This window comes from Theropithecus gelada, chromosome 18, assembly GCF_003255815.1.
Source record: "Theropithecus gelada isolate Dixy chromosome 18, Tgel_1.0, whole genome shotgun sequence".
NCBI lineage: Eukaryota > Metazoa > Chordata > Mammalia > Primates > Cercopithecidae > Theropithecus > Theropithecus gelada.
Window position 1 is genome coordinate 20,068,299 of NC_037686.1, and position 25,086 is coordinate 20,093,384.

The following is a 25,086-nucleotide window of genomic DNA, read 5'->3' on the forward strand; positions in this document are numbered from 1 at the left end:
ACGTCGTTTTTTTCTCTCTAAAATCCCCAATTCAACATTCCTTTCTCTAGTATTTTAAACAAGGCAGAAAAAATGCCAAAAAGTCAGACTGCAATATTTAGAGTGATTTCACTAGCCACAGGAAACCTTCCCCTGATGTAACATTTATTTAAGCTAAGGGGTATACGCACAGTTCAAAGTCCTTTAATGTGTATGAAGCTCATTTATCTCTCATAACACCATGACTAACATACTGTTATCAGCCCCTTTCTGCATGACAAACCTAGAATTTACAGTGGTTAAATAGCTGGCCATGATCACACAGATATCAGGAGCCGCGCTGGGACTCTACACAGACAGCGGACTCGAGTTGGTGCTTTTGATCACCATGTTCCTTCTGAGAGTTTTCATTCCCATTCCATTCTACTCACATACCTACATAATTCTTGGCAACTTTCGCACATCTTTCTATGTAAGGTCAACATTTAGGTTCACTTACAAATCAAGAGTGTTTAGGTGGGAGGCAAAGACGTAAATCTCTTTACTGGGCGGCTAAAAGGAAGGGATGTTCACTTTAACAGGCTTTTCCATTATAGCTATGCGTTTATTATTCTTGAAGAACATCCCCTCGGCTTCTAGCATTCAATTGTTTTGTTTGGTTCTTTTTTGACCATAAGATCAGAAGAACCGATTTCTTAACGTCTCGGAAACAGCATTTAAAAACAGCCATGCAAATGCAAGAGCTTTCTGAAATGCAGGCTTTCTTCTTGCCTACTCATTCCATTTTACTTCTATGGCTTTTCCGGTTTGTTCACTATCTGCCAATATTCTAACAGCTGTAGACATGAAAATAGCAGGTGTGAGGCATCATTCTCAATAGCTATCAATGGTGATCAAAGCTTCAGAATGTGATATATCACGAATATATCAACTACACCGACAGTTAATGTTGCTTAGGCCAGTCCTGTCCTCAGATTGGTAAAAACTGTCCAAACTGATTCAAAAAAAATCATCAAAATGCTCACAAAACACTCACTCAAAACTCACTCAAAAACTCACAAAACTCTCATCACAAACCTCTCATTCAAACACCCTCACATCAGTGATGATGTCTCAGCATAAATTACACAGTAAGACATAACCTCCCAAATATATGTCAGACCCACACCTGGAGAGATCTGAAAGAAAAACGTCCTAAGTTTCCATTGCAAAACAACAAGTGGGGGACATATATTGGTCCTTGCTGAGCGGCTGTCAGTGGCCTGAGGAACACTTACTTTGACCACGGTGACTAACCCGTCGTTGCTGTTTGGGTCGGTCTGGATGGCAAACCGTCCTGTAGGATCTCCGCCACTGATTCTGTACACTGCATTCCAGGCTGGTGTATGGGGTTGATCCTTATCAGTCACAGTTAGATTAGCTACTATGACATCTACCCTGTTCTCAGGAACTTCACCATAAAACTGCGAGAAAGACAAACCTCAGTCAGAGGAGCAGCGTGGACCACTGAAGGACAACTTGTCTTGATGACCACACCGTCCAATTTTACTGCCCCATTAAATTTTTATTATCAACACTAAATGAGGAGACTGATAATGCAGGTAATCACAGCATTTATGTCTGATTTTAAAAATACTGTAACATTTTTCAGTAGTCCAGTTTTTTTCCAAATTACCTTACAGTTTCATTAATATTAAAATCAGCATCCATTTGTGAGTCTCTAGGTGATTATGGTGGGGTGGGGGAAAGAACTTGTCTGCGCAAAATGATTTTACTCCAGATATGGATAATTATATGCTGACAAAGTAGCATAAATCAGTTATGCAGCTCATGCACGTGAAAATATTCATAAGCATTTTGTTGTAACAGCACAGTCTTTGTAGGACGTGTTTTCCAGGCAGCTTATTTTAACAACTTTAGCAGTGGACTTGGAGACTACAAGGAAACAAATTACTTGGATGCCTCATGTAAGGCCCTGATGACAGAAATGTCCTAGTTAGCAGCCACGCTACTACTAGGTAAAGCAAGTTCCACCTCTATTTAACACATTTATTATTCATGACCAAACTTCTCAGTAACGAACTATAGACCCAAAGTTGTGTGAGTGACAGGCTGTACTCACCGTCATGGCAGTAAACTCTGGAGGATTGTCATTGACATCTGTCACCGTGATGATGGCCGTGGCTGTGTTTGAAAGGCCATATGTGGGATTGCCTTCCATGTCTGTAGCTTGAATTATTAACGTATACTGTTGCACTTTCTAAAAAGAAATAAAGATAACTTAAATGAAACTAGTTCCTCAAGAAGACGTAACAGTTGTTCTGTAAATGGCTCTTTATAATGCAAGGAGAGCATGGCATCATTCATTCTGATTAACATGACGTGAAATTTCCCAAGTGGAGTTCCCTTTAACTTAGAAGCGCAGGTCTGGTCCCTGTCTAGAGAGATTTAACTGTGTATATTCACCTCTACTGGCAGAAAGGAACGCAATGCAGATGTGTGAAATTCACAGCTAAGCTGAAACCTCCATCTGGTTCCAACTTTTGCCTTTCTTCACTTCACAGGATTGTGATCAAGCATTCAAGTCATTTGGTTCATATTTACTTTCTTGTATGTTAATTTCTACCCAGTTTAGGATACTAAAGACAATGAAGAATCTCAAGAGAGGGAGAAGAATGCATATATAATTCACGAAGTATGTAAGCTTTCCCTTTACATGTTCTTACATATATTCTGTTTTAACAGGGTAGATGCAATACTTCCCTTTAAATTCCATTAATACATATAATTCAAAACCATATAGAAGAGATACACAGCATTCTTAAACAAAGTCAAAACTTGAAGGGTTTATGTTTATTTCCATAGTCTTCTAACGGCATATATCTGATAACTGCGTATTCAATGGATTAGGATTTGGGTATAACACTCATTGTGTCCACTGTTTTGAGCACAGACCTACAAGGGATATAAATATTGATACGTTTACATTAGATGATTATTATTAGACAGGCATCCACTACTTTCAAATCCCAGGCTGACTGTTTTAAAAGAGAGCCAAATTAAGCTGTAATAGATCTAAGAGAAAATGCTGAGATTGAGAAGTCAGGCATTTGTTGAAAAAGTTTTATATTAGGAAAGCCTAACTACAAACAATATCTAAAATCATTTGGAATCTCTGTGGAAATTGGCACAGATAGATCAAAAACAGTGATCATTTTCATAAATGTTAAAACATTCTGAACAACAAAATCCACTACATACAAAACTAAACTGTCACTGCAAAGTGTAGTTTTCCCTGATTCTAAATATAGCTAACATTATGAATGGCCATTCTTAAGGGATTTCTGGAGCTTAGACAGAACAGACACAAATTGTAGCTTTTGATTTAGTTGTCAGAGGGAGGGGCAAAGAAAAGAAAGGAGTAGGAGGGAAAGCCAAACCGCCCACATTAGATTCTAAGTCTCTGTCTGTCCACCCAAATGCCAGTCTCTAGCAGTTATTTATTTCAGTTATTTGTCTTCCTAAAAGAGAACATGTTAGACTTTTTTGAATTAAAAAACACACACAAAGAAATAATGCTGGTTGAGTCATTTAATTTTTCTTAACCCACAGTACCTCGCTATAACGTGAACATAAGCTATAATACTTCTTCAATTGGTTTTCTTCCCCAGTTAGAAGTGTCACTTCAGCTTAATGCTTTCATGGTTAGTGAGAGAATTTTGCGGGGCATTCAGCTCAGCCTCCCAGCTGAAAACCATGAAAATAAAAAAAATTATGACTTTTGAAATGTCAGTTTTGTTAGCTGTTATTTGCAGAAACAGATGAACATTCTCAAAAAGAGAGAAAAAAGGAAGTTTACTTTTTAAGAAGTTAACTCACATAGGTATTACATGAAGGTATAGTTCTTTCCTAATGTCTATTCTACAAAAATCTTTAGAATTGTGTATGCATAATACATCCAATAATTTTCCACTGATCTGCAATACTGGAATTAGTAGCTAATACTTGAAATTTCTTATTGCTGCAAGCTAGTCTGGAAAATTTAAATTACAAAAGGACACTTGTTATTTCCAAAGTACAGTATCTCGTCAAATAAAAAAAAAAATTCAGTTGGTAAATAATGTCATCTCCATTTTCAAATGCCTGATTGGTAAAATATTCTTATATTTAGTAAGGAAGCCTTGATGGCCTATGTTTTAGACAATGAACTGCTTAGAGCTTCTTGCCTAATTTGGTCACTGGGCATCTGTTTGTGAATGACTGACATTTAGATTCCGTAAGGGTTTGACTTCCCACTCTCATAGCACCTCAGCTGATCAAGGGGAGTCTGCTTGAAAACTTCTCCTCCCTTCCTGCTCTATATAGAATACAATCCGAACTTATCTGCTTGCTGTCAATCCTTCCCTCTCTGAAACTCGCCTATTTTACAAAAGTGATTCCTCCCATTCGCTTACCCTACACCTGGAGCTATTTTGCATTTATCTTCAAATGCCCTGTCATGATCCTATGTCATAGAATTTGGCTAGACTAGTGGATGTTACCCAGAGTGAATATTTTGGGTTCTCACAACTAAGGAGTGCTTAGTTGTGACAACCAAACATAGTACCGACATCTAATGGCCAGAGGCCAAGGATGCGCTAAACATCCTATGATACACAAGATAGGCCTCATAACCAAGTAAAAATGTCAGTGTCCTGGTTGAGAAACCCTTGCCTGGAATACCATTCCCTTCATTCCAAGCCTGGCTACCATGTGGCTTAAAAGCCACTTTGGAGATGACTTCTGCCAAGTCCTCAGGACAGAGCCCTCACAACACATCCCATCACTGTTTATAGTTTATATGGCTGTTACCGGTCGTATATTTGTATCTGCCTCACTGTGCATGTGTGTGCATATATACAGACACACACACACACACATGTCCCAAGGGCCCTTGCTTTGTTGATGCTTGTGTCACTGGCATATGGCACAGTGCCTGACTCACAGTCAGAATTCCACAAATGCTTCTGACTTGGTGGATGGACGGGTGAATGCATAAGAAACCTTGGGTTTTGCATGATCTTACCTCAGGTAAAGAAAAAACCATCTTCTCTTGACATGGATAGCTATAATTTATTTATTAAAACCCATACTGGGAGCATAAACTAGCTCACCTTTTCCCAAAACCACAGTGATTCATATACAATAGTCCCAATTCTAACATTTCCTCATACTATGAGTCACTTCCTATTTATCTTGACATTAATTTGCTATTCAAAGCTTAATTTATTGTAAAAGTCCGATAAATGGAAAGCTAGCATCACTTATCATGAATATGACAGTAAAAAATAAACATGATGAATTTCTTAGATTCTGGCAGTCTCTACTTGATGAAGTAGCACCTGAAGGGCTGTGTCCGCTTGCTGTCCTAGAGGCGTCTCTGCATTTACCAATTAAAATCTTACGCACGTGCAGCACTATTTTGAAACACTGAACTAGAGTGACATCAGTGAATGAGGAGGTGAGAACATTCAGTCTCTCATACAGCAGACATTTAATGAATGTCTTCTAAATGCCAGGCAATGGAGTATTTACTTGGATAAAACAGTGGCCAAAACGAGATACAGCCTTGCTTTCATTAAGCGATGGAGGCAGAGAGTAACGGATGATAGGACCATAGAGAGCCACCAAATGCATGAGTGTAAGTATAGAAATGGTAGGAAGAAGTAATATGAAGAACCTTCAATAGTGCATACCAGCTATTAGGTTGGTACAAAAGTAACTGCAGTGTTTGTCATTACTTTTAATGTCATTACTTTTTTTGATTAAAAAGAGAACTTGATGACTAAACAGATTGTGGGTAGTAAAGGCAATTAAACTATGACCTTGGAGACTGAGGAGAAGGTCATGGTCATGTGAAATAGGAAATTCATCATAAATCACAGGTTTTAGGACATGACGTATTTGCCTCTAGATAAACTGGGTTAGGGACAGAGAGTTGAATAATAATGGCACCGAAACTTAGGAGGGAAGTATAGATTTGTGACTCTGTTCAAATTCTTAACTGCTAAGCCCCAGTCCCCTTATCTGTGAAATGGGACTAAAAGTACCCCTTATAAATGTGTAATCTAACTTTCTTTTGTATACGTACTACATGCCGGCACTGTTCCAAGGGCCGTGATTTAAAAACTAAAAACAACTTTTATTGAGTTTGAGCACTACGTGCCTGGCAGAGTGCTACACACTATGCATTATTTCATTTAGTCCTCACAATAATCCTATGAGGCAGGTGGGGTTTTGAAACCCCATTTTACAGATGAGGAAACAGGCTTAGGAAGGTACGGAAGCTTGCCATGGACACCCAGCCATAAGAGGCAGAGACTAGACTTGAACTCAGGTCTGAGTCAAGAATCTGTACCATTAATCAACCCACTATGTGAGTGCCTTCTACGATGGTCAGAGTACTGCACACACGCAGCATGTGCACAGGTCAAGAGGGGAAAGCAGATGAAGAGCCGGACTTCAAGTGGATGAGGAAGGAGTGGAAGTATTTTTTGTTTGCTTGTTCTTGAGACAGGGTCTCACTCTGTCACACAGGCTGGACTGCAGTGGCGCGATTATGGCTTACTGCAGCCTTGACCACCCAGACTCAGGGACAGGTGATCCTGTTACCTTAGCCTCCTGAGTAGCTGGGATTACAGGCATGTGCCACCACGTCTGGCTAATTTTTTGTATTTTTAGTAGAGATAGGGTTTCGCCATGTGGCCCAGGCTGGTCTCAAACTCCTGGGCTCAAGTGATCTGCCTGCCTTGAGTACAGGCTGTCCCTTGGAGAAAATTGGTGTGGAACTCAGGGAAAGTATAGTAACTTAAACATTTCTTTAAGATTCATGTTCAGGGTAATGAGACAAGAAACATCTGCCCCACCGGATGTTAAGAATGGGAATCTAGATATACTTTCTGTGCAACACAGTCTATATAGAGGTATGCAGAGACTATTGTGGGTGCTCAGAGAAGTGATTGAGAACTGGCTCTCAAAGGGTAAGGATCAGCCTGTTATGAAGGAAAAGAATATTGAGGCAGAGCAAATGGGAACAGGGAACAGAAAAATAGAAAACTTCCTATTTGCACAAGGACTGCGTGTGGTTCAATGAATGGTTGGGCATCATTTGTATGTGAAAGGCAATTAATTCTAGGGGGTTAGGTTAAGGAGGGTTTTGGGGCCAAGGTCACAGAGGATCTGGAATGCACTATTAAAAAGCTCTAACTTCATCCTATAGGGCGTGGAGAGCTATGTTACCACAGTGGAGACCCAGCAGGTTTGTAGATTATGAAGCAACCTGTAGAGAAAGGAAGATGGAAGACGCAACAAAAAACAGGAGAACAACCCTTCAGGATGGAACTAGGAGTTGAAGGCACAAACAGAAAGATTATTAGGTTTGGAAAACAGGAAGTATTTCTTTCATCTTATGAGGAGGAGTAAAGGTGATAGACAGTGCTCAACCAAGAGATGCTGCTGTTGCTATTCATCATGGCAATGGGGAAAACAATAGCTCAGATGTGTTGGGCACTGTACTGAATGCTTTTCAAAATGCTTTTAAATACACACACACACACACACACACACACACACACTTTTTTTTTTAAGACAGGGTGATATGGTTTGGCTCTGTGTCCCCACCCAAATCTCACTTTGAATTGTAATCCTCATAATCCCCATGTGTCAAGGGCGGAACCGGGTGGAGGTAACTGAATCATGGGGGCAGTTTCCCCTACACTGTTCTCATGATAATGCGTGAGTCTCACAAGATCTGATGGTTTTATAAGTGTCTGGCATTTCCCTTGCTTGCACTCTTCATTTCTTCCCTTCCGCCCTGTGAAGAGGTACCTTCTGCCATGATTCTAGGCTTCCTGAGGCCTCCCCAGCCATGCGGAACTGTGAGCCAATTAAACCTCTTTTCTTTATAAATTATCCAGTCTCAGGTATTTCTTCATAGCAGTGTGAGAACAGACTAATACAGAGGGTCTCACTCTGCCACTCAGGCTGCAGTGCAGTGGTGCAATCACAGCTCACTGCAGCCTTGACCTCCCAGGCTCAGGTGATTCTCCTGCTCAGCCTCCCGAGTGGCTGGGACTACAGGTGCACACCACCATGCCCAGTTAATTTTTGTATTTTTTGTAGAGATGGGGTTTCGCCATGTTGTCCAGGCAGGTCTTAAACTTCTGGGCTCAAGCCATCCACCCACCTCAACCTCCCGAAATGCTGTGATTACAGGTATGGGCCACCACACTGGCCTGAATGCTTCATGTGTTATGTTAGATAATTCCTAAAACTGTCCCATGAGGTAGGTAATATTATTATTCCCATTTACGGATGCAGGAGCTGAGGTTTCAGGTTAATACACTGGAAGTCAAACAGCCCATAATAAGCAGAGCCAGAGTTCAAACCTGGGGGGAGCAAGGGTGAGTCACTGGCAGTCCTGCACAAAAAGGGAGGAAAATGGACATGAAGTGGGAAGGCCAGGAATACTACCAGCAAGTAATGTCACAAGAGGACAGATAGGAATAAACGCTGAAGACTGAGGTAATGTGGCAAATACACCTTTAGGTCTGGAGAAGCTGAAGAATTAAAACGGAATTTTTAAAACCTGAAGATGAAAGAAAAATAAAAAGCTGAATCTCAGTAAGCATTTCAGTGATTAGGAATTCAATCACTTAAAGGTGCCATACATCCTGAGAGAACGAGAACAAATATTACTTTTGACAGAAAGGAAACTGTGAATTCTAATAGCAATAAAAGAATTTCAAGCCTGCACGAGGCCTGAAAAAGTCAAAGTAATTTATCCCCAGCCTCAGGAAGAATTATCATAAACCATCCGAGATAGATACATTTTTTCTATGTTAAATGACTTTCAGAAAAGGAAGGTTTTCCATAATTTTCCCTAGTAACTCATTGTTGTGTTTAATAATTTCACTGTCAAGAAGCTATTTCTCATACTGTATCTAACCCAGAATTCTATAGTTTCAAATCCATTTCCACATTAGTTTCATCAAGGGGTAGTGAACAGCTTCTCTATCCACTGGAAGATAAACTTGACGACGATTATGGCCTCACGTCAGGCTTTCATCCTCTAAATGAAATACAGTCTCTTTGATTTTTAAACATGGTTGGTCTGTTTTAGTAAAAAGTATCTTTAATTTTCCATGCCTCTTTCTTTCCATAAAACAGCCAGTCTAAATGAGATAGGAATATTACCGTATGAAAACAGGATGAAGTCTCATTTCTGTATCTCACAATGACAATGTGAATGAAAGAGAAATATTAGGATTGTGAAATGAACTAAATCTACTTGGTATATGAGCAACCTGGCACTGAAGAAAGAATACTGAAAATTACCCCATATTCTCAGATAAATTATGGCATTCATGCTGAGTTTATCAGCATATAAAAATAGTATTTCATATGGTAATGAAGAGGTGAAAATATATACATGTTCCAAATATTACTGAACTAAAAGTACTACTTAAGAAACTAAACTGATTTCAACAATCTCTGATGCAAATCAATTCTAGAAAAAGAACTGTTGATGCCTACAAGTTAATAGGTACAATGTCATAGGCATACACCAACTCCTAAGTAAGGCTCTCAGCTCAGAATAAAGTAATCTTAATTGGCTCATATTACTTTATTGTAGTGCTTCTAGCACTATTTTGTGTATAAAATTAATTGCAATAGTAATGTTTTCTTCTATTCAATTCAAATGAATGCATCTACAGAAAATAAAGAGTCAAAAAACAACAAACTTCTAAAATCCTTGTCAATGATATTTTATTGCAGTGGGTATAATGTCTCCTTTTGACATACATAATCTGAAGTCTCATTACAGTAAAAGCTGGCTCAGTTAGAAATCTACAAAGCACCGATCTCCCTGAGTTGGCACTTTGATATTTCACTCAAACAATGATTACATATGGTCAAAATAATGACCCTGAGAATCTGTAAGAAAACAGGATAGAATTGAGAAATGATGAAAAAGTTTCACTAGGAGTGAGGTTTTCAGGAAAGAATATGAGCAGTGCTTGAATCAGAACCTGAAGAACTGGAAGATCCAAGATCAAGAAAAAGGTGCAAGGCATGCCTGGCCGAGGGGATCACATGTACAAAAACACAGGGGTAGGCAGGAGCACAGTGGGTCGAGGCCGGTAACACTGAGATGACCCACCGGGAATCAACAGAAGTACCCGTTCCCTGTCAGACTGTGATACTGCATAGTATTTCAATGCCTTCAACACTGCATACATTTTCAACTAAATGTTATGTCAGAAATGTGTTTCTCTGTATTTCTAACTTCAAATACTTGTGAGTAGAATTAATGCAGTTACTACTGCTCAAGCCTTTTAAGTAAATTAATCATAGAGTTAAGGGGCTAGTTCTAATAAAGAAGATAATCTACTATACACTCTATCAGCCTATTCACAAGGGCTAAAAAAAACCCAAATCACATACATGTTATTTGCAGCCTTTTAATAACACAAGCATTAACAATTATCCTAAGTTTGTGTGCAAATTATTTGGCTGTGATTTTTAATTCCTCACAAAAATCCTTGACTATCAAGGAAAACTGAGGAAATGTTAAAAATTTTAAAAATTAGATACCAGAGAATATTGCTTAGTCAGTATCACATTAAATACCACATAGGCTAGCATTGATTTATCTAGTATATATACATCATTTAACCAATTTGAAGCTCTGCAGAAAAATATACAACAGATTATTTAATGAAAAAAATTAGCATAGCATTTGAACAACACTGTATCTTGTGATGTGGAGATAAAATGTATGTGATATTGTGCACCTTTAAGATTAAAAGCAAACACAAATAGAGGTTTTGGTTGGCTTACTTCTCGATCAAGTCCAGCTGCCACTGTGATAATGTCACCAGTCTCATTGTTGATTGTAAACATGTTGGGTGAAGGGGTGCTTGGAGCCTGAGACAGGATTCTGTACCTCAACATCCCATTGAGGGCATTGGGATCATCAGCATCAATTGCTGTTACGGTCATCACATATGTTCCTAGAGACAGTGTACATGGAAAATGGTTACCCTTCATTCCAGGGACCCCAAAAGAGAAGGTATATTTATAGTTTTGATGTCTTATTTTCACTTTTTAAAAAGAAATATTTAAAGTCATTTAGACTTGATTTAAAATGCTACTCATAAGAACAGCACTTATTTCAAAAAAGATAAAACCTGGTCTGGATCCTTGAATGAAAAATTATACAACATACATATTTATAAAAACTCAATTTTTCTATAACTTGGAAGATAAATTCACTTTATGATTCCAAAAAGGTTCATTTTAGACCTTAATTTATATAAAATGCAAATAATGGATAATATAGATACCATTAGAAACATAATTTATTGCCGCTGATTCTTCCCTCTGTCATCTTTTCTTCCGTTATGCAATAACGTCTAAAATAACATGCTGAGTATGATTCTCCCCAGTGCCTGAGTCATTTTCCGAATGTAGGCTGTGTGCAGAACGCGGCACACTCCATTTCCTCAGGTCATAAGGAACCATTTCATGCACTGCTGTTTCGGTACATTGCATAGAGATTTGGCATTGTGTTTCATTATTTCCTCAGTGATTAAAAGAACATTGGAACCAACTTAGAGACTTCAATTTATTAGATATTTTGGAAAAGAAATCTTCAAAGCCTTTGTATCCAATTAGTTCAAACTAGCTAGACAAACTGTAATTTAGAAATAGAGTGAGAAGTAGTTACTGTTTAGAATGGTTTGTTCTGTGGGATCCTTTTAAGAACTGAATTATGAAATGTTTATCTCCAGTCTACCTTCCTTTTGAATACTCAAGTTCAGTTCTACCTCGGAGCCTGTTTATATTCGGTATTCTCTCTCCATGGTATACCTTGGGTTCTCAACTAATGATGCTTTGGTAATATTATTCAAATCTCATTTCAGAACTTGTCCCTTTAAACCATTTACCTGTTTTGATTATGTGTCATCCCTACACCCTTATTTTTTCAAAACCTTCAGTGTGTACTTGCTTGTTTTCGTGTTTTTTATTTCTCTCCCTACTACAATTTAAGTTCCAACAGGGCAGGAACTAGCTTGTCACCACTGTATCCACGGTATCAGAACAAGGCCTACCACACAGCATATGCTTTATAAACATCTGCTGAATGAATGAATAAATCATTAGAATAAAAAGGTATGTTTCAAAAGTGTGAGCCAAAATATAGATCACAACACAGTTTAGCTCAAGATTCATCACAAATCTTGCCTAGAAGGATGTTTTCAAACTTAGAGAAGACCCACAGGAAATATACTCACAATATGTCTACTTCTAGCAATAGCTGAGAGTCTTTTATTTATGGGTGGATCATATGGAAATTCATGGTAAAATGCATAATAAATATAGCTTTAGTGGCACATTTTAAACAGTTTTTGTGAAACAATTCTTGTAAAGTTTGAAATAATAGAGAAAAAAAAGAAAATAATATAAAAAAATTTCCACAGTCCCAAAAGCCCAACGTTTGTTTTCTTTGGAATATTTGTAAAGACTTGTGTTTTAGTAAGGAAATGCTGAATTTGCTTTAATTTTACTGTATTTTAAAATACTGAAGAAAGCTACTCTGATGACGTGACTTAGAAGGAGTCACAGATGGCTGAATTTCCTGCACATCCCCTGGCCTCCCTCCAGCTGCCCCCACCCTACCCCTACATCTTTTCTGAAGAGGCGCATATATGCACTGGGACCAAGAAAATGTATGCATTTGAGCCATAGTTGGTTATATCTGTAAACTGACTTACGCATAAGTTGTTGCATAAACTGGTGTCAATGACAAAGGTATTATGCAGCACAATTTTAAATGCTGAGGCTTTTAAAAATACGAAACAAAAATACAATAGCTAATTAAATCTCTCTGAACCCCATGTCATCTCAGGAAGCCTGGTCAAACACTTACTTTTACCATCCCTATACCAACTGATTGTCTTGTCCACTGGTTTTCTAGGGGCCTGGCTATTCTACAGTGACTGAAGTGTGTCATATTTTTAATATAAGAATGTAAAATCTTAGTCAAACACCACTTTACAATCATGAGTGGCTTTCCTCAAGTGCTATTTCTAGGCCAGCGCATTTTCCATTTTGCTGGTTGAAGGGATAGCACTGCAGGGGACACGCTGGCCACCCTGAAAATAACTGTCCTGAGGAGCTAGAGGGCAGCAATCACAGCTGTCACTAAGCCCCTTCCATGCTTTCGCTTTGACTTCGCCACCTAGTCCCAGGAACGTCAAGTATCTTTAAGGCTTTCCCACCGTGTTTAATTGCTGCTATGTCTCATACAGTCACACCTGTACTTTGTAAACAGGAAGCCTCTCGTCTTCTGGGGCTCACTTTCAAGATGCATTGGCTGAATCAACTAAAGCAGAATGAAAGGATCCTATGTATTCCACAGGACAGAATCAAATACTGTAGTGCATATTTTTTCAAAGGTGGTCAAAATTATGGGTAATAACAAGGATTTTTGTTGTTGTTGTTTTTCTCTCTTCAATCGGTTTTTTCCTAAGTTACCTTCCTTCTTTCCCAAAAGCATTATGAATGAAAGAAAACGATCCAAAAAGGCTCACATGATTTCTCCATTTCTTGCTCATATAACAGGGCTGGTTTATACCAAACTTTCCTCAAGTCATCTTCAAATTATTATCTTTAAACTTACCAGGCTTTGATCCCTCAGGAACTGTCCCATTCCAAACCTGGTGTAAGAACTCAGGTCTGTTGTCATTCATGTCAATAACATTGATGACAATGTCAATGGGGTTCTCCACTTGATTTCCATTAATATCTACTGCATGTGCCCTCAACTGCAAAAGTAATTAGAAAACAAAACTATTTAACAGATTTATGTCTGTGAGAAGATAAATACATCATTATAAGGCTACTAAAATAGCAAGAATAAACTCACAGCTTAAAAACCAAAGCTGTTCTTCCCACCAAAATTTAAGTTACACCAAGTCCATATAATTAGGATAGATACAGTAGCAAAAAGCTATCATCTACTATATGCCAGGCATTGTTCTCAGAGTACAATGGATTTTAACTCATTTAATCCACATACAAAGGAGTGAGGCAGAAATTGTCAGCATTCGAAGATGAAATTGAGCCTCAGAAAGACTAGGAAATTTATGAAGGTCACTGCTCTTGCTGCTGACAGGACTCAGATCCAAAACCAGTTGTGTCCAGCTCCAAAATCCTATTGCTAAACCAGTAGAGAAGGCAGACTTAAGGTAATTAAAAATGTGAAAGTAGGCCAGGCACGGTGGCTCACGCCTGTAATCCCAGCACTTTGGGAGGCCAAAGCGGGTGGATCACCTGAGGTCAGGAGTTTGAGACCAGCCTGGCCAACATGGCGAAACCCTGTCTCTACTAAAAATACAGAAAAAATTAGCCGGGCCTGGTGGCACATGTCTGTAATCCCAGCTACTTGGGAGGCTGAGGCAAGAGAATCCCTTGAACCCGAGGTTGAAGTGAGCTGAGATCGTGCCAGTGCACTCCAGCCTGGGTGACAGAGTGGGACTCGTGTGTCAAAAAAAAAAAAAAAAACAGTGGAAGTAGCACAAAGTAGTCATAGAGATCAAGGGAACAGAAAATAATCTAGAAAGAAGTAAGTGTACATAGGAAATTTGACACTAGTTTTTTTATTTTTTATTTTTCTTAATTGTAAAAGTCATTCACAAACGTTAAAAATATACTAGTATATGGCCGGGCATGTGGCTCATGCCTGTAATCCCAGAACTTTGGGAGGCTGAGGCAGGTGAATCACTTGAGGTCAGGAGTTTGAGACCAGCCTGGCCAACATGGCGAAACCCTGTCTCCACTAAAAATACAAAAAATTAGCTGGGTGTGGTGGCGGGTGCCTGTAATCCCAGCTACTTAGAGACTGAGGCAGGAGAATCGCTTGAACCCAGGAGGCGGAGGCTGCAGTGAGCTGAGATCGTGCCACTGCACTCCAGCCTGGGCAACAGAGCGAGACTCCGTTAAAAAAAAAAAAGATACACGAGTATATATGATAGCTGTTCCTCTCCCCAGCTCAGTTCTCAGTTTTATAGATACTGTTCTAGACACTTTATCTTATTTTTCTTTTTAAACAAAAATAATCATTCGGTACACTTGGCAGAATATCATCAAAATCCTTTCATCTAGCCCATAGATTCATTTCATTCTTTTCAACAGCTGTTTAGTGCTCCTTTAATTGTTTCTTTTTGACTGGAATGCTTCTAGTTTTCCTGTTAAGTCTGATGCTTGCCATTGGTTGCTGCTGGATACTCAATCAAATTAAAAAACACCTTCAACATATCCTTTTTTAAATTCAGAGGTTATTTAAACACATAAAAACAATGTAAATTTTAATACTGCCATTCAATACCTATAAAGATAATTCTTTTTTTCCCCCCTTGGCTTATTTAATATCTTATATTACATTAATATTCTTAATACTAAAACAATTATACTTGTATAAAATATTGAATCTGAATACTAAACCTTAATACTTTCAATTGTATAATTAATTCTACTCTGTTATGGGTATTGCTTTTTTTTTTTTTTTTTTTGGTGAGGTGCAGTCTTGCTTTGTCACCTAGGCTGGATGATCTCGGCTTAACTGCAACCTCCGCCTCCCAGGTTCCAGTGATTCTCCCACCTGAGCCTCTTGAGTAGCTGGGATTACAGGTGTGCGCCACCACATGAGAATAATTTTATTTTTTATTTTTAGTAAAGACAGGGTTTCACCATGTTGGCCAGGCTGGTCTGGAACTCCTGACCTCAAGTGAGCCACCCACCTTGGCCTCCCAAATTGCTAGGATTCCGGGTGTGAGCCATCACACCTGGCTGGTATTGCTCTTTTAATGTGCAAGTAGCAAGCACTTAGCAATAATTTAATCCAAATTTGACCTGAATATACTCATTTCCTGAGTTTTAACCACAGGAATTCAGATAGCGAGAATTCCTATAGGAAGAGATCCTTAAGAATTTTAAATTGATCTTATTTATATTCATAAATTAGAGACTAGTCTAAGTAGTGGCTGGTCTATTGTGTGCTATCTAAAAATACGTTTCCTTGTTAATGCTATGTTGTCTTTGTGAGACGTTTGGAAGTTTTACTTCTTTTCCTACATTTCAAAACAATATGGAAAGCATTAGAATAACCCATTCCTCCAATGATTTTAAAAAATGGAATGAAGAAATCAAGGTCTTTGGGAAGAAAGAGTATAGAGCAATACTCAGTGCATAAGACATTTTAAATTTTTCATATGCTTATTTGTCTGTTTGATCTAGGTGAATCTATTGAAGTTTAAAAACTTCAATAATTGTTCTCACTCATAGGTGGGAACTGAACAATGAGAACACTTGGACATAGGGTGGGGAACATCACACACCGGGGCCTGTCCTGGGGTGGGGGAGGGAGGAGGGATAGCATTAGGAGAAATACCTAATGTAAATGATGAGTTGATGGGTGCAGCACACCAACATGGCACATGTATACATATGTAACAGACCTGCACGTTGTGCACATGTACCCTAGAACTTAAAGTATAATTAAAAAAAAAAAGAAAAAAAATCAATAATTTTAAAAGTAGGTAAAAGTACAAGAATTCAACAAGTGTATCAGTGGGCAAAATAAGAATCTGGAAACACATCCATGCACATGTGGGATGAAAGTTTTAGTGATTAAGTAAGTGTAGATGATGGATCTAACGGGCAAACTAATTCAATATATGCTGTTGGGACAAGTAGCTAGTCATAAAGGAAAAACAAAGTGGGTGTCTCCTTTTATTAAAATAATTTCACAGAGGTTAAAAATTCACATGTAAAAAGTCAACACAACAAAAAATTGGGGAACTGGGGAGACTGGTATCCTGGAGTAAAACTAGGGAGACTGGCATCCTGCAGTAGGGAAGGCCTTTATTAACATCTCTGGAAAGCCAGAATGTATGAAAAAAAATTTTTAAATGAATTTTACAGTGTAAAAACGATGTTCTACTATGGGAAAATTATTGACAATGTTAGAAATAAACATAAGGAGAAAATGTAGGACACACCAAGCACTAATATTCCTAATTAGATAAAAGGTTCTTAGCAATAAGAGTAAAAAAATCCCAAAGAAAATTCAACATAAGAAAGGAATAGGGGACTCACTTTGATTAGATTATGCATTCATTAACGATGCTATGGTATCTATATATTTTACATGTAACAGATTTGACTCCATTCATATAAATTTGCTCTTGCAGGTTCTTAACCACATATCTGAAGGCAAGGATCAATATATAAAGAGTAACGAGATTTTAGGCAATTTCACTTCCTTCTTTCTTTGTTGTGGCATTTATCTATCTATTTGTTTTTCTATCAGGGCATTTATCAATTCTACAAAAACAATAAAATTATTAAAATTAACCAAAAGACTACAGATGCAATTCTTAAAACTCTCAATATTGAGGCTTTCAGACTGATATAAGAGGCAATGGTAAACTCTGCAGACATTTAGAAGTGTTAATACACAGAATTATCAGCTGGTTGGAAACTTACATGAAACCGGGCTATCTGCTCGCGATCCAGGGGCTTCGTCACTGACAGCTGACCCGAGATGGGGTTGATAATGAAGATACCAGTTGGAGGCTGGTCAGCTCCTGGCCCAGTCACACTGTACCGCAGTGAAAGGTTTTTATCTCTATCAGACCTGATCTGAGGATCAAGAAAACAATCACATTAAGTGAGAGACTAAATGAGCTCATTATCAGAGATGGGGCACATCCCACTTCATGCCCTTTTTCAGCTACAAACTTCTACCATCTCTTCCCAGAAAATCACTGAAACTCTCTGAGTACCTGTTCTTCCTCTGCTTCTTGGTGATAGGCTTCAAAAGAGATGTCATCTATCACCAGAAAGACTGGAGGCAACATTAACATCTAAAAGAAGACTCACTAGGAGCAGTGCAAAAGTTCCAAATCTACAAGTGTCAGTTTTTAAACAATCAAACTCTGTCCTGGGAGTTTCTAGGTTAGACGATTTAACATAGTAACAGCTGTCCAATTTCATTAAAATAAACATTGTTTACCTTTTTGCATCAGTAACAAGAATTAATTGTCTATCCATAGTGTGAAATATCCTCAAATGAAACTCTAATACAGTCATGGCTGAGCCTGAATGTCGGATTTCTGTACTTGCATTGTACTAACACTGTTCATAGCACCAAAGCTTTCCGTATCATTCTAAAGTGACACCTGAAATTTTCATTAATAATAAAGCACAAAAGAAAGCACTTTAAGATATATTTTTGTGCTCGCAAACATTATATCACTTATAGGCTCACTGCCTTCTCCAAATACAACTACTCTCAAGAAAATTAAGTCAATGTATAAGCAGTCACAGGAGACAGAATAGGCTACGGAAGGGGACGGAGGGAGGCAGGTACAGAGAAAAAAATAAGAGATCCTTATGTATTAGTTACTTATACTTAATCCATCAATAAAATCTAGTTTTTGTTGTTTTTGTTTTTTGAGAAGGAGTCTCCCTCAGTCTCCCAGGCTGTAGTGCAGTGGCGCGATCTCGGCTCACTGCAAGCTCCACCTCCCAGGTTCACGACATTCTCCTGCCTCAGCCAGGAGACTAGAGTACAGAAGCCCGCCACCACGCCCCGCTAATTTTTTTGTATTTTTAGTAGAGACGGGGTTTCACCATGTTAGTCAGGATGGTCTCGATCTCCTGACCTTGTGATCTGCCTACCTTGGCCTCCCAAAGTGCTGGGATTACAGGCGTGAGCCACCACACCCGACCTGTTGTTTTTTTTTTTTAAGTTAACGCAAAATGCTCTTTTCTCTAAAACTTCATTAAAGTAGAAAAAGAGAGAGTATCTTTATTTCAGAGTTACATTCATTGTTAAAGTGAATTATAATGTACATTAGGACAGAATATGCAACATAAATAAGTGGCTTATTTTTAAAAAAAGGCTTTCAGTAAGTATGTGTTAGAATGCTAAAATAATCATATACAGAAACATTTATATTTAACAAATGGGAATACAACAGACTTGTCTTACTATACTTTTATAACAAATAATGGGTTGTTAGGTTTACTAAAATGCAAAAATATCAGCATTTTTTTTTTATGTAGCTGATGGTATGTATCTAGAGTAAATAAAAACAAAATAAAACAAAACAAACAAAACTTACTCCTCAGATTTGAAAGCCTATGATTTTACACAGCCCTGGGGATTCTGTTAATGGTATCAGAGGTCACTCTTTTCTTTAAAAAATCTCTCAAATGCATTTGGTGCTGGCATTTTTAACAATGATTGCCCTTTATTTTTTCTGTGGCCCAAAAACCATCTGTAGAGGGCAAAGATCATTACAGAGAGCCCAGCTTCAGACAGGGAAGTTTAGGGGTGTGTGTGTTGTGAGAGTGGAAATGGTATGGTTGGGAATATGTGTTGGCTTTAGGGCTTGTGTAGTCACAAACTGAAAAAGCTTTCTAATCCACAGTGTGCAGGACCTACAAGAGAGCTCTACTTATAAATAATCCAAAAGGTAACAAAGCAAATGAGAAGAGGCTTTCTACAACACTACACAAATTCTATCTATATAGAAAAACACTTTCTGTATATACATGTCATAAATTCTACTTTGTAAAATAAATAGAAATATTTTTAACATACATTTGTCTTGTGCTACGAAAACAGTTAAAATTGTGCCACCTTACCCTGACAAGCTCTTGAGGAAAAGGTCCCCTGGAGTTTTCTGGCAAGTTGATTGGAGGGATGACCCAGTCTCTCTTCTGCCTTTGTAGGTGGCCACTGTGCTTACTGAATTGTCTTGGGAATATGATTTCTTCAACTTCTGGTGGCTCCTTTACATTAAAATACAACAAGACATTCCTGAGTACTAGGAAAAACATTTTCTGAAAGTACATCAATATTATTGAATACTTGAAAGCATAGGAATCACAGTTTATTATGAACAAAAAATAAGTCTGGAGGCTCTTTTCCCCGGCCCCCTATTAAAATAACAGAAAACACCATAAAATTTTTGGGTTATACTGTGTATCTGAAAAATTGAATTCTAAACAATTTATTATATGGCACAGCTGTGTAAACTATTTGCAGTTTCTATAAACCTTCTTAGATAGCAGTTAATATTGAGCAAAATTTAATAGTACCCTTTTATATATTTCTCATTAGTTTAAACCACAGTTCAGGTAATGTGCTACTGTACATTAAATTTAGATCTTGATGTGCTAAAATATAATTTGAATTCCAAGAGAAGTTTAATACATACTGCTAAGGAATGTCTCAAATATTTATGACCCTATTAAATCCCACAGAATTAATGCTGTAATTATTCTAAACCTATGTCAGCCATGATGGATGCTGTAGATGACCCACTTTGCACATTAGGTATTAATCTCTGCTGGATGTCAACATTTTCTTCTGTTTCTTCCTCTATCTGTAGACATTTTAGCCATTAGCCCTTGCTGCTTCAGTGCAAATATCCAAGCTAGTTTGCTGGAACACAGCAAATCGACAACAAAAGCATCTTTTCACTCCATTAGTTACTGGGTTTTCACTTTATATTACCCAAATGACATGACTTCCCTCAACAGTTAATAGATTAACAAAGTAAATTTCACATAATAAAACCACAACACTGAAATAAGAGAAAAATGATAAATTTTCCTCTGATATCTTGATTCATGTTTGATGGTGGGTATGTATATCACATTTACAACTAAATACCCAAAATGAATGTGTGTGTTTCCATCTCTCACAGTACAATAAGTATAAAATAATGTAGTGGTCATAGTTCCATAGTTCATGGACTTCAGAATATATGAGTGTGTCCCATCATATTTGTTTTGAATTAACTCAAAAAACTAAAATATTCAGAAAATATTATCATAACTTTACTGAAGTTACTGTATTTTATTTGAAATTCCTAACAGTGACTTACACAAATTAAGTGCTCAATAAATATCTGTTGAATTGAACTGAATGGCACTCTGTTGGAAATGTACCTCATTTATTTTATCTTGGCTCACAGCAGCTTCCACCAGAGGGAGTATATCATTCCCAAAAAGTCATGTTGGTAGTATAAGTAATTCATACCCCCCAATTTGATTATTAAGGAACAAGACAAAAACCCAATACTCACTGCCAGAAATGTTTTCCTGTTACTACTTTAAATCTGTACTTCTCATCTAATAAATCTGACTGATGACATCTTGTAAAGAATTGTTTATTTTGTGGTTTTATTTAACAGCTTGAAAAGCTTCTAAGAAATTTAAAACAAACTGCTTCTAGTTTAAGTTATAAATCTCAAAGTATAAACAAATCTTTAAAACATAATTCCTAGTTGCTTAAAATATATTTAGTCTAAGTATCTTAAAAGATTAAAAACACACAAAAAAATTACTAAAATGACCGAAGTTGATAAAAATTCAAATAGTGGCCATCCATTAACGTGACCTGACGCAAAGCATACATTTAGTTCAAACTGTGTAAATCTGATTTTTAACCAGCCCTAAAGCCAGATTTGGATACTATACCTTCACTGACTCCTCAGTTAAGGATGGCTTCAGGCTCAATTTCACTGCCACTTGCCACTTTTCCTGGGTCTCTTTGTCTTGGGCATATATCAGGAACTTGGCATGCTCAGAAGAGAGTGGAAAGCTTCTCACGGCATACACCATGCCATCTTCATCCACCTTAAAATCTGCAGGCTCACTGCTCTCATATTGTACTTTTCTTTTTCCATTGCAGTTGCTAAACTTCACTGTAAAAGATAAGAAATATATCAGTTATTATAATTATACCAAAAAGGCAAAAAAATAAACCCCTAATACTTAAACCTATATCCTGCTTAGGTTAAAAGATAAAAATACAGTAGCATGAAACACAGAAGTTTTATTTTTATTTTATTATATTAAAGGCATTTTCATAGTATGAAATGCCAGATGGTAGTTCTTAGCTGTGCCCTAGCCTTTCCTTCTTCCAAAGCTTTCCCCTTCTTTTCATACTTCCTGGACACTGGGTCCTCAGGTGCACCTGCTTTTCACCCTGACATCTTTCACTGATATTTCCTCCCACCCTATTACAAACTTCCACTCACTCTTCAGTCCCAGGTCTAATGTCACTCAAAGTAGAACAAACCCCCTTTTTCTCAGTCTTCATGTAGTGACTTCAAGTAGTGATTTCACTACTTCATGTAGTGATACCTCAGTTTCTTAGTCATGTGTGACACTGCCTGGAAGACGCAGTTCGGGGCAAATGTTCTTAGTTATCTTGCATACCCTGCATACTTTCTGGCACACAGTCTTAATACAAAATTTCTGAACAAATGCTTACAGGAAGAAAGCAACGCATTTATTAATACTGAATGCTTACTATGCTCTAGAATTGTAAGACCTTACGGTAATTAACAGGTAAATAATCTGCAAATTTCTATTCCTCCTAGTGCTTATAGTACTTCTATTAAGCAGTAACATTTTTAAAAATTTTAAGACAAATAAAAATAAAGGTGTATCCCAAAATAAATTTTAAATTAAAAAATGATGACAAGAGTAGACGAATTCAAAAAGGTTCAGTGTCTTATCTCTATCATACAGGCAATGACTTCACACTTAAAAAAAAACTAGTGCTTTCTTAAATGCTATGACAGCTTATGCCTCAACAGGTAATAAAACAAAAATTAAACCATGAACTTGTGTAGAACTAGACAAATTCAAGCTATTAAGAATAAAAATAAAAATATTCTCTAAGGAAGATTATTTCCTTTAAAGTCCTTAATTGTTCTTCTGAAGAAAAATTCCATCGGAATAGCAAGTAAAGGGATCAAATAAAAAGCGATTTTTTATTTCTGTAAACGTCTGATATTATATTCTGCCTATAATTACATAGGATACTCTCTGGAATGTAATTAATAGGGACATATTACAAAATATAATCAAATACACCTTGTGGTTTTCTCGAGGATCTAAGTGTTTATGAACCCTCCCACCGCACAAATGAGCTGCTGACAGTTCTTTTGCTGTCATTAGTATAAATTCACTGAGACGTGCACACAGTCACAGCCAAATAACAGGCATGCTTATTTCCCTTAGTAACCATAAAATCCTTGATATAAGTCATAAAATACTTTAACTACTGAATATATTATTTTCCACATAATGCTATCTATATCATCTTTCATATTTCAATCATTTCAAAGTGAAAATAAGAGTTATATCTCAAACTAAATAATGTGAAGTCAAAATGTTTGTCTTTGGAGTAGAAGTATCCCAAAAGATATTTAATTACTCTATCTTCCATGCCTCACGATTTAAAAGTGAAAAATGGGAATCTTTTCTACAGAACAATGCCATCTACTGCTCATCTTTCATTAAAGACAAAAAATGAAAAGTAAAATTGTTTTTTGGAACCCTGCTGAGAAATAAAAAAAAGATGGACTTTTGCCATCTTTTTGTATAAAAAGTACTTTTTTATATTACACAAGAGGGATTCATGGTCCTTAAAAACATAATCTGGATTAGAAAAATTATATACTCTTCTGCACACATTTTTTGTTAACTGTGATCACTCTAGTATTATTAATTGTCATCCATAAACACCTAGACTGTTACATAAGCCTCCTGGGTAGTCTTCCCAGTTCCTGGTCATGGCACGCCCACTACTAGACTAGACCCTTGCTGTGATTTTCTCCTCCCTGCTTAAAATCTGTAACATTATATGTCAGATCTTTAATCTAGAGTACAATGTTCTCTTAATTCTTGGGTCACCTGGTCTCTTCAGTTTTACTTGAACCACTTTCTAATACATATACTGCCCAGTGAGTGAGGTTGCAGTCATCCCCTACCTCGTGCTGCTCCACCCCACGGGCTCATCATCTTACCTGGGACACTCTCCCATTTTCCATACCAAAGCTCTAGAGCCAGGACATCATTTTGGGGGAAGAGTCCACCATGATGACTTTTACAAGATTTCAGCCTATGCCTTCATTTGGAACTGCTCTAAATTTTTTATTTTTATTTGTATTTCCTGTCCACTAAAACACATTGATACTTTATTTTTATAATAATAATAGTTATAATGATAGTTACCAGTAATATCATATGAGTAGATCTTCTCTCCCTAAGCAGACTATAAACTCACTTTGGCTTCATGAGAGTTAAGTCTTGGTTCTTTTGTTTCTTATGATACTTGACGGTGACAGGAACAGTATAAGTGCTCATTAAATACCCATTAATATCTTACAACTTTTTCAAAAACTAGGAAATAGACTGGAACCTTAGAAGTACCCACAACCTACTATAGTAACATCTAGCATCACAAACAAATGAATAAACAAAACCCAGGCAATTCAAAAAATTCTTTTTATTAAGTTGTTGGTAGTAGAAGAAAATGAATTAATACTTGTGGAATGCCAGGCACTGAAAAAGACACTTAAGATTATATCACATATGTTAACCTTAAAAATGACTCCTGAGGTGGGAATCCTTGTTTCTGTTCTACAGATGAGGATGAAAACGTCAAGTCATCTACGCACACGGCTGTTTGATTTCCAGCTATTTCTTCCCATACAAAAGCGCAAAAGAATCTAAACTCATGACACAAATCACTGAAATCTAAGGCTTTAATATAAAACAATAAAATTAACAAAAACATCTGAAAAATGCATATGAAGAGAATGCCAAATTTAGACCTCTGAGAGTACCACAGTAAATTGCACATTAAAAAGAAATCTTTTTCTGTGTCTGAGATGATGTTATTTTTTGTTTTTAATTCTGTTTATATGGTGTATCACATTTATTGATTTGCAGATATTAAACCATTCTTGCATCCCTGATATGAAACCCACTTGATCATGGTGGATTATCTTTTTGATACGCTGTTGTATTCTGTTGTAGCTATTATTTTATTGAGGATTTTTGCATCTATGTTCATCAGGGATATTGGTCTGCTGTAGTTTTCTTTCCTTTTTTTTTTTGTTATGTCCCTTCCAGGTTAGGGTGATACTGGCTTCACAGAATGATTTAGGAAGAATTCCCTCTTTC

General features: G+C 37.2%; 1 protein-coding gene across 2 annotated transcripts in view; it reads right to left on the reverse strand.

Annotated features, from left to right (window-relative positions):
* The window catches only part of CDH2 (cadherin 2), a 226,573-nt gene that overhangs the window by 40,662 nt on the left and 160,825 nt on the right, over positions 1–25,086 (reverse strand). For both annotated transcript variants that reach the window (XM_025365214.1, XM_025365215.1), the window contains 7 exons: positions 21,583–21,809; positions 19,741–19,887; positions 17,572–17,727; positions 13,706–13,850; positions 10,861–11,033; positions 2,102–2,239; positions 1,257–1,442 (listed from right to left, as the gene is read on the reverse strand). In XM_025365214.1, coding sequence (XP_025220999.1) covers positions 1,257–1,442; positions 2,102–2,239; positions 10,861–11,033; positions 13,706–13,850; positions 17,572–17,727; positions 19,741–19,887; positions 21,583–21,809 — 1,172 coding nt within the window. The remainder of the gene's footprint in view (positions 1–1,256; positions 1,443–2,101; positions 2,240–10,860; positions 11,034–13,705; positions 13,851–17,571; positions 17,728–19,740; positions 19,888–21,582; positions 21,810–25,086) is intronic.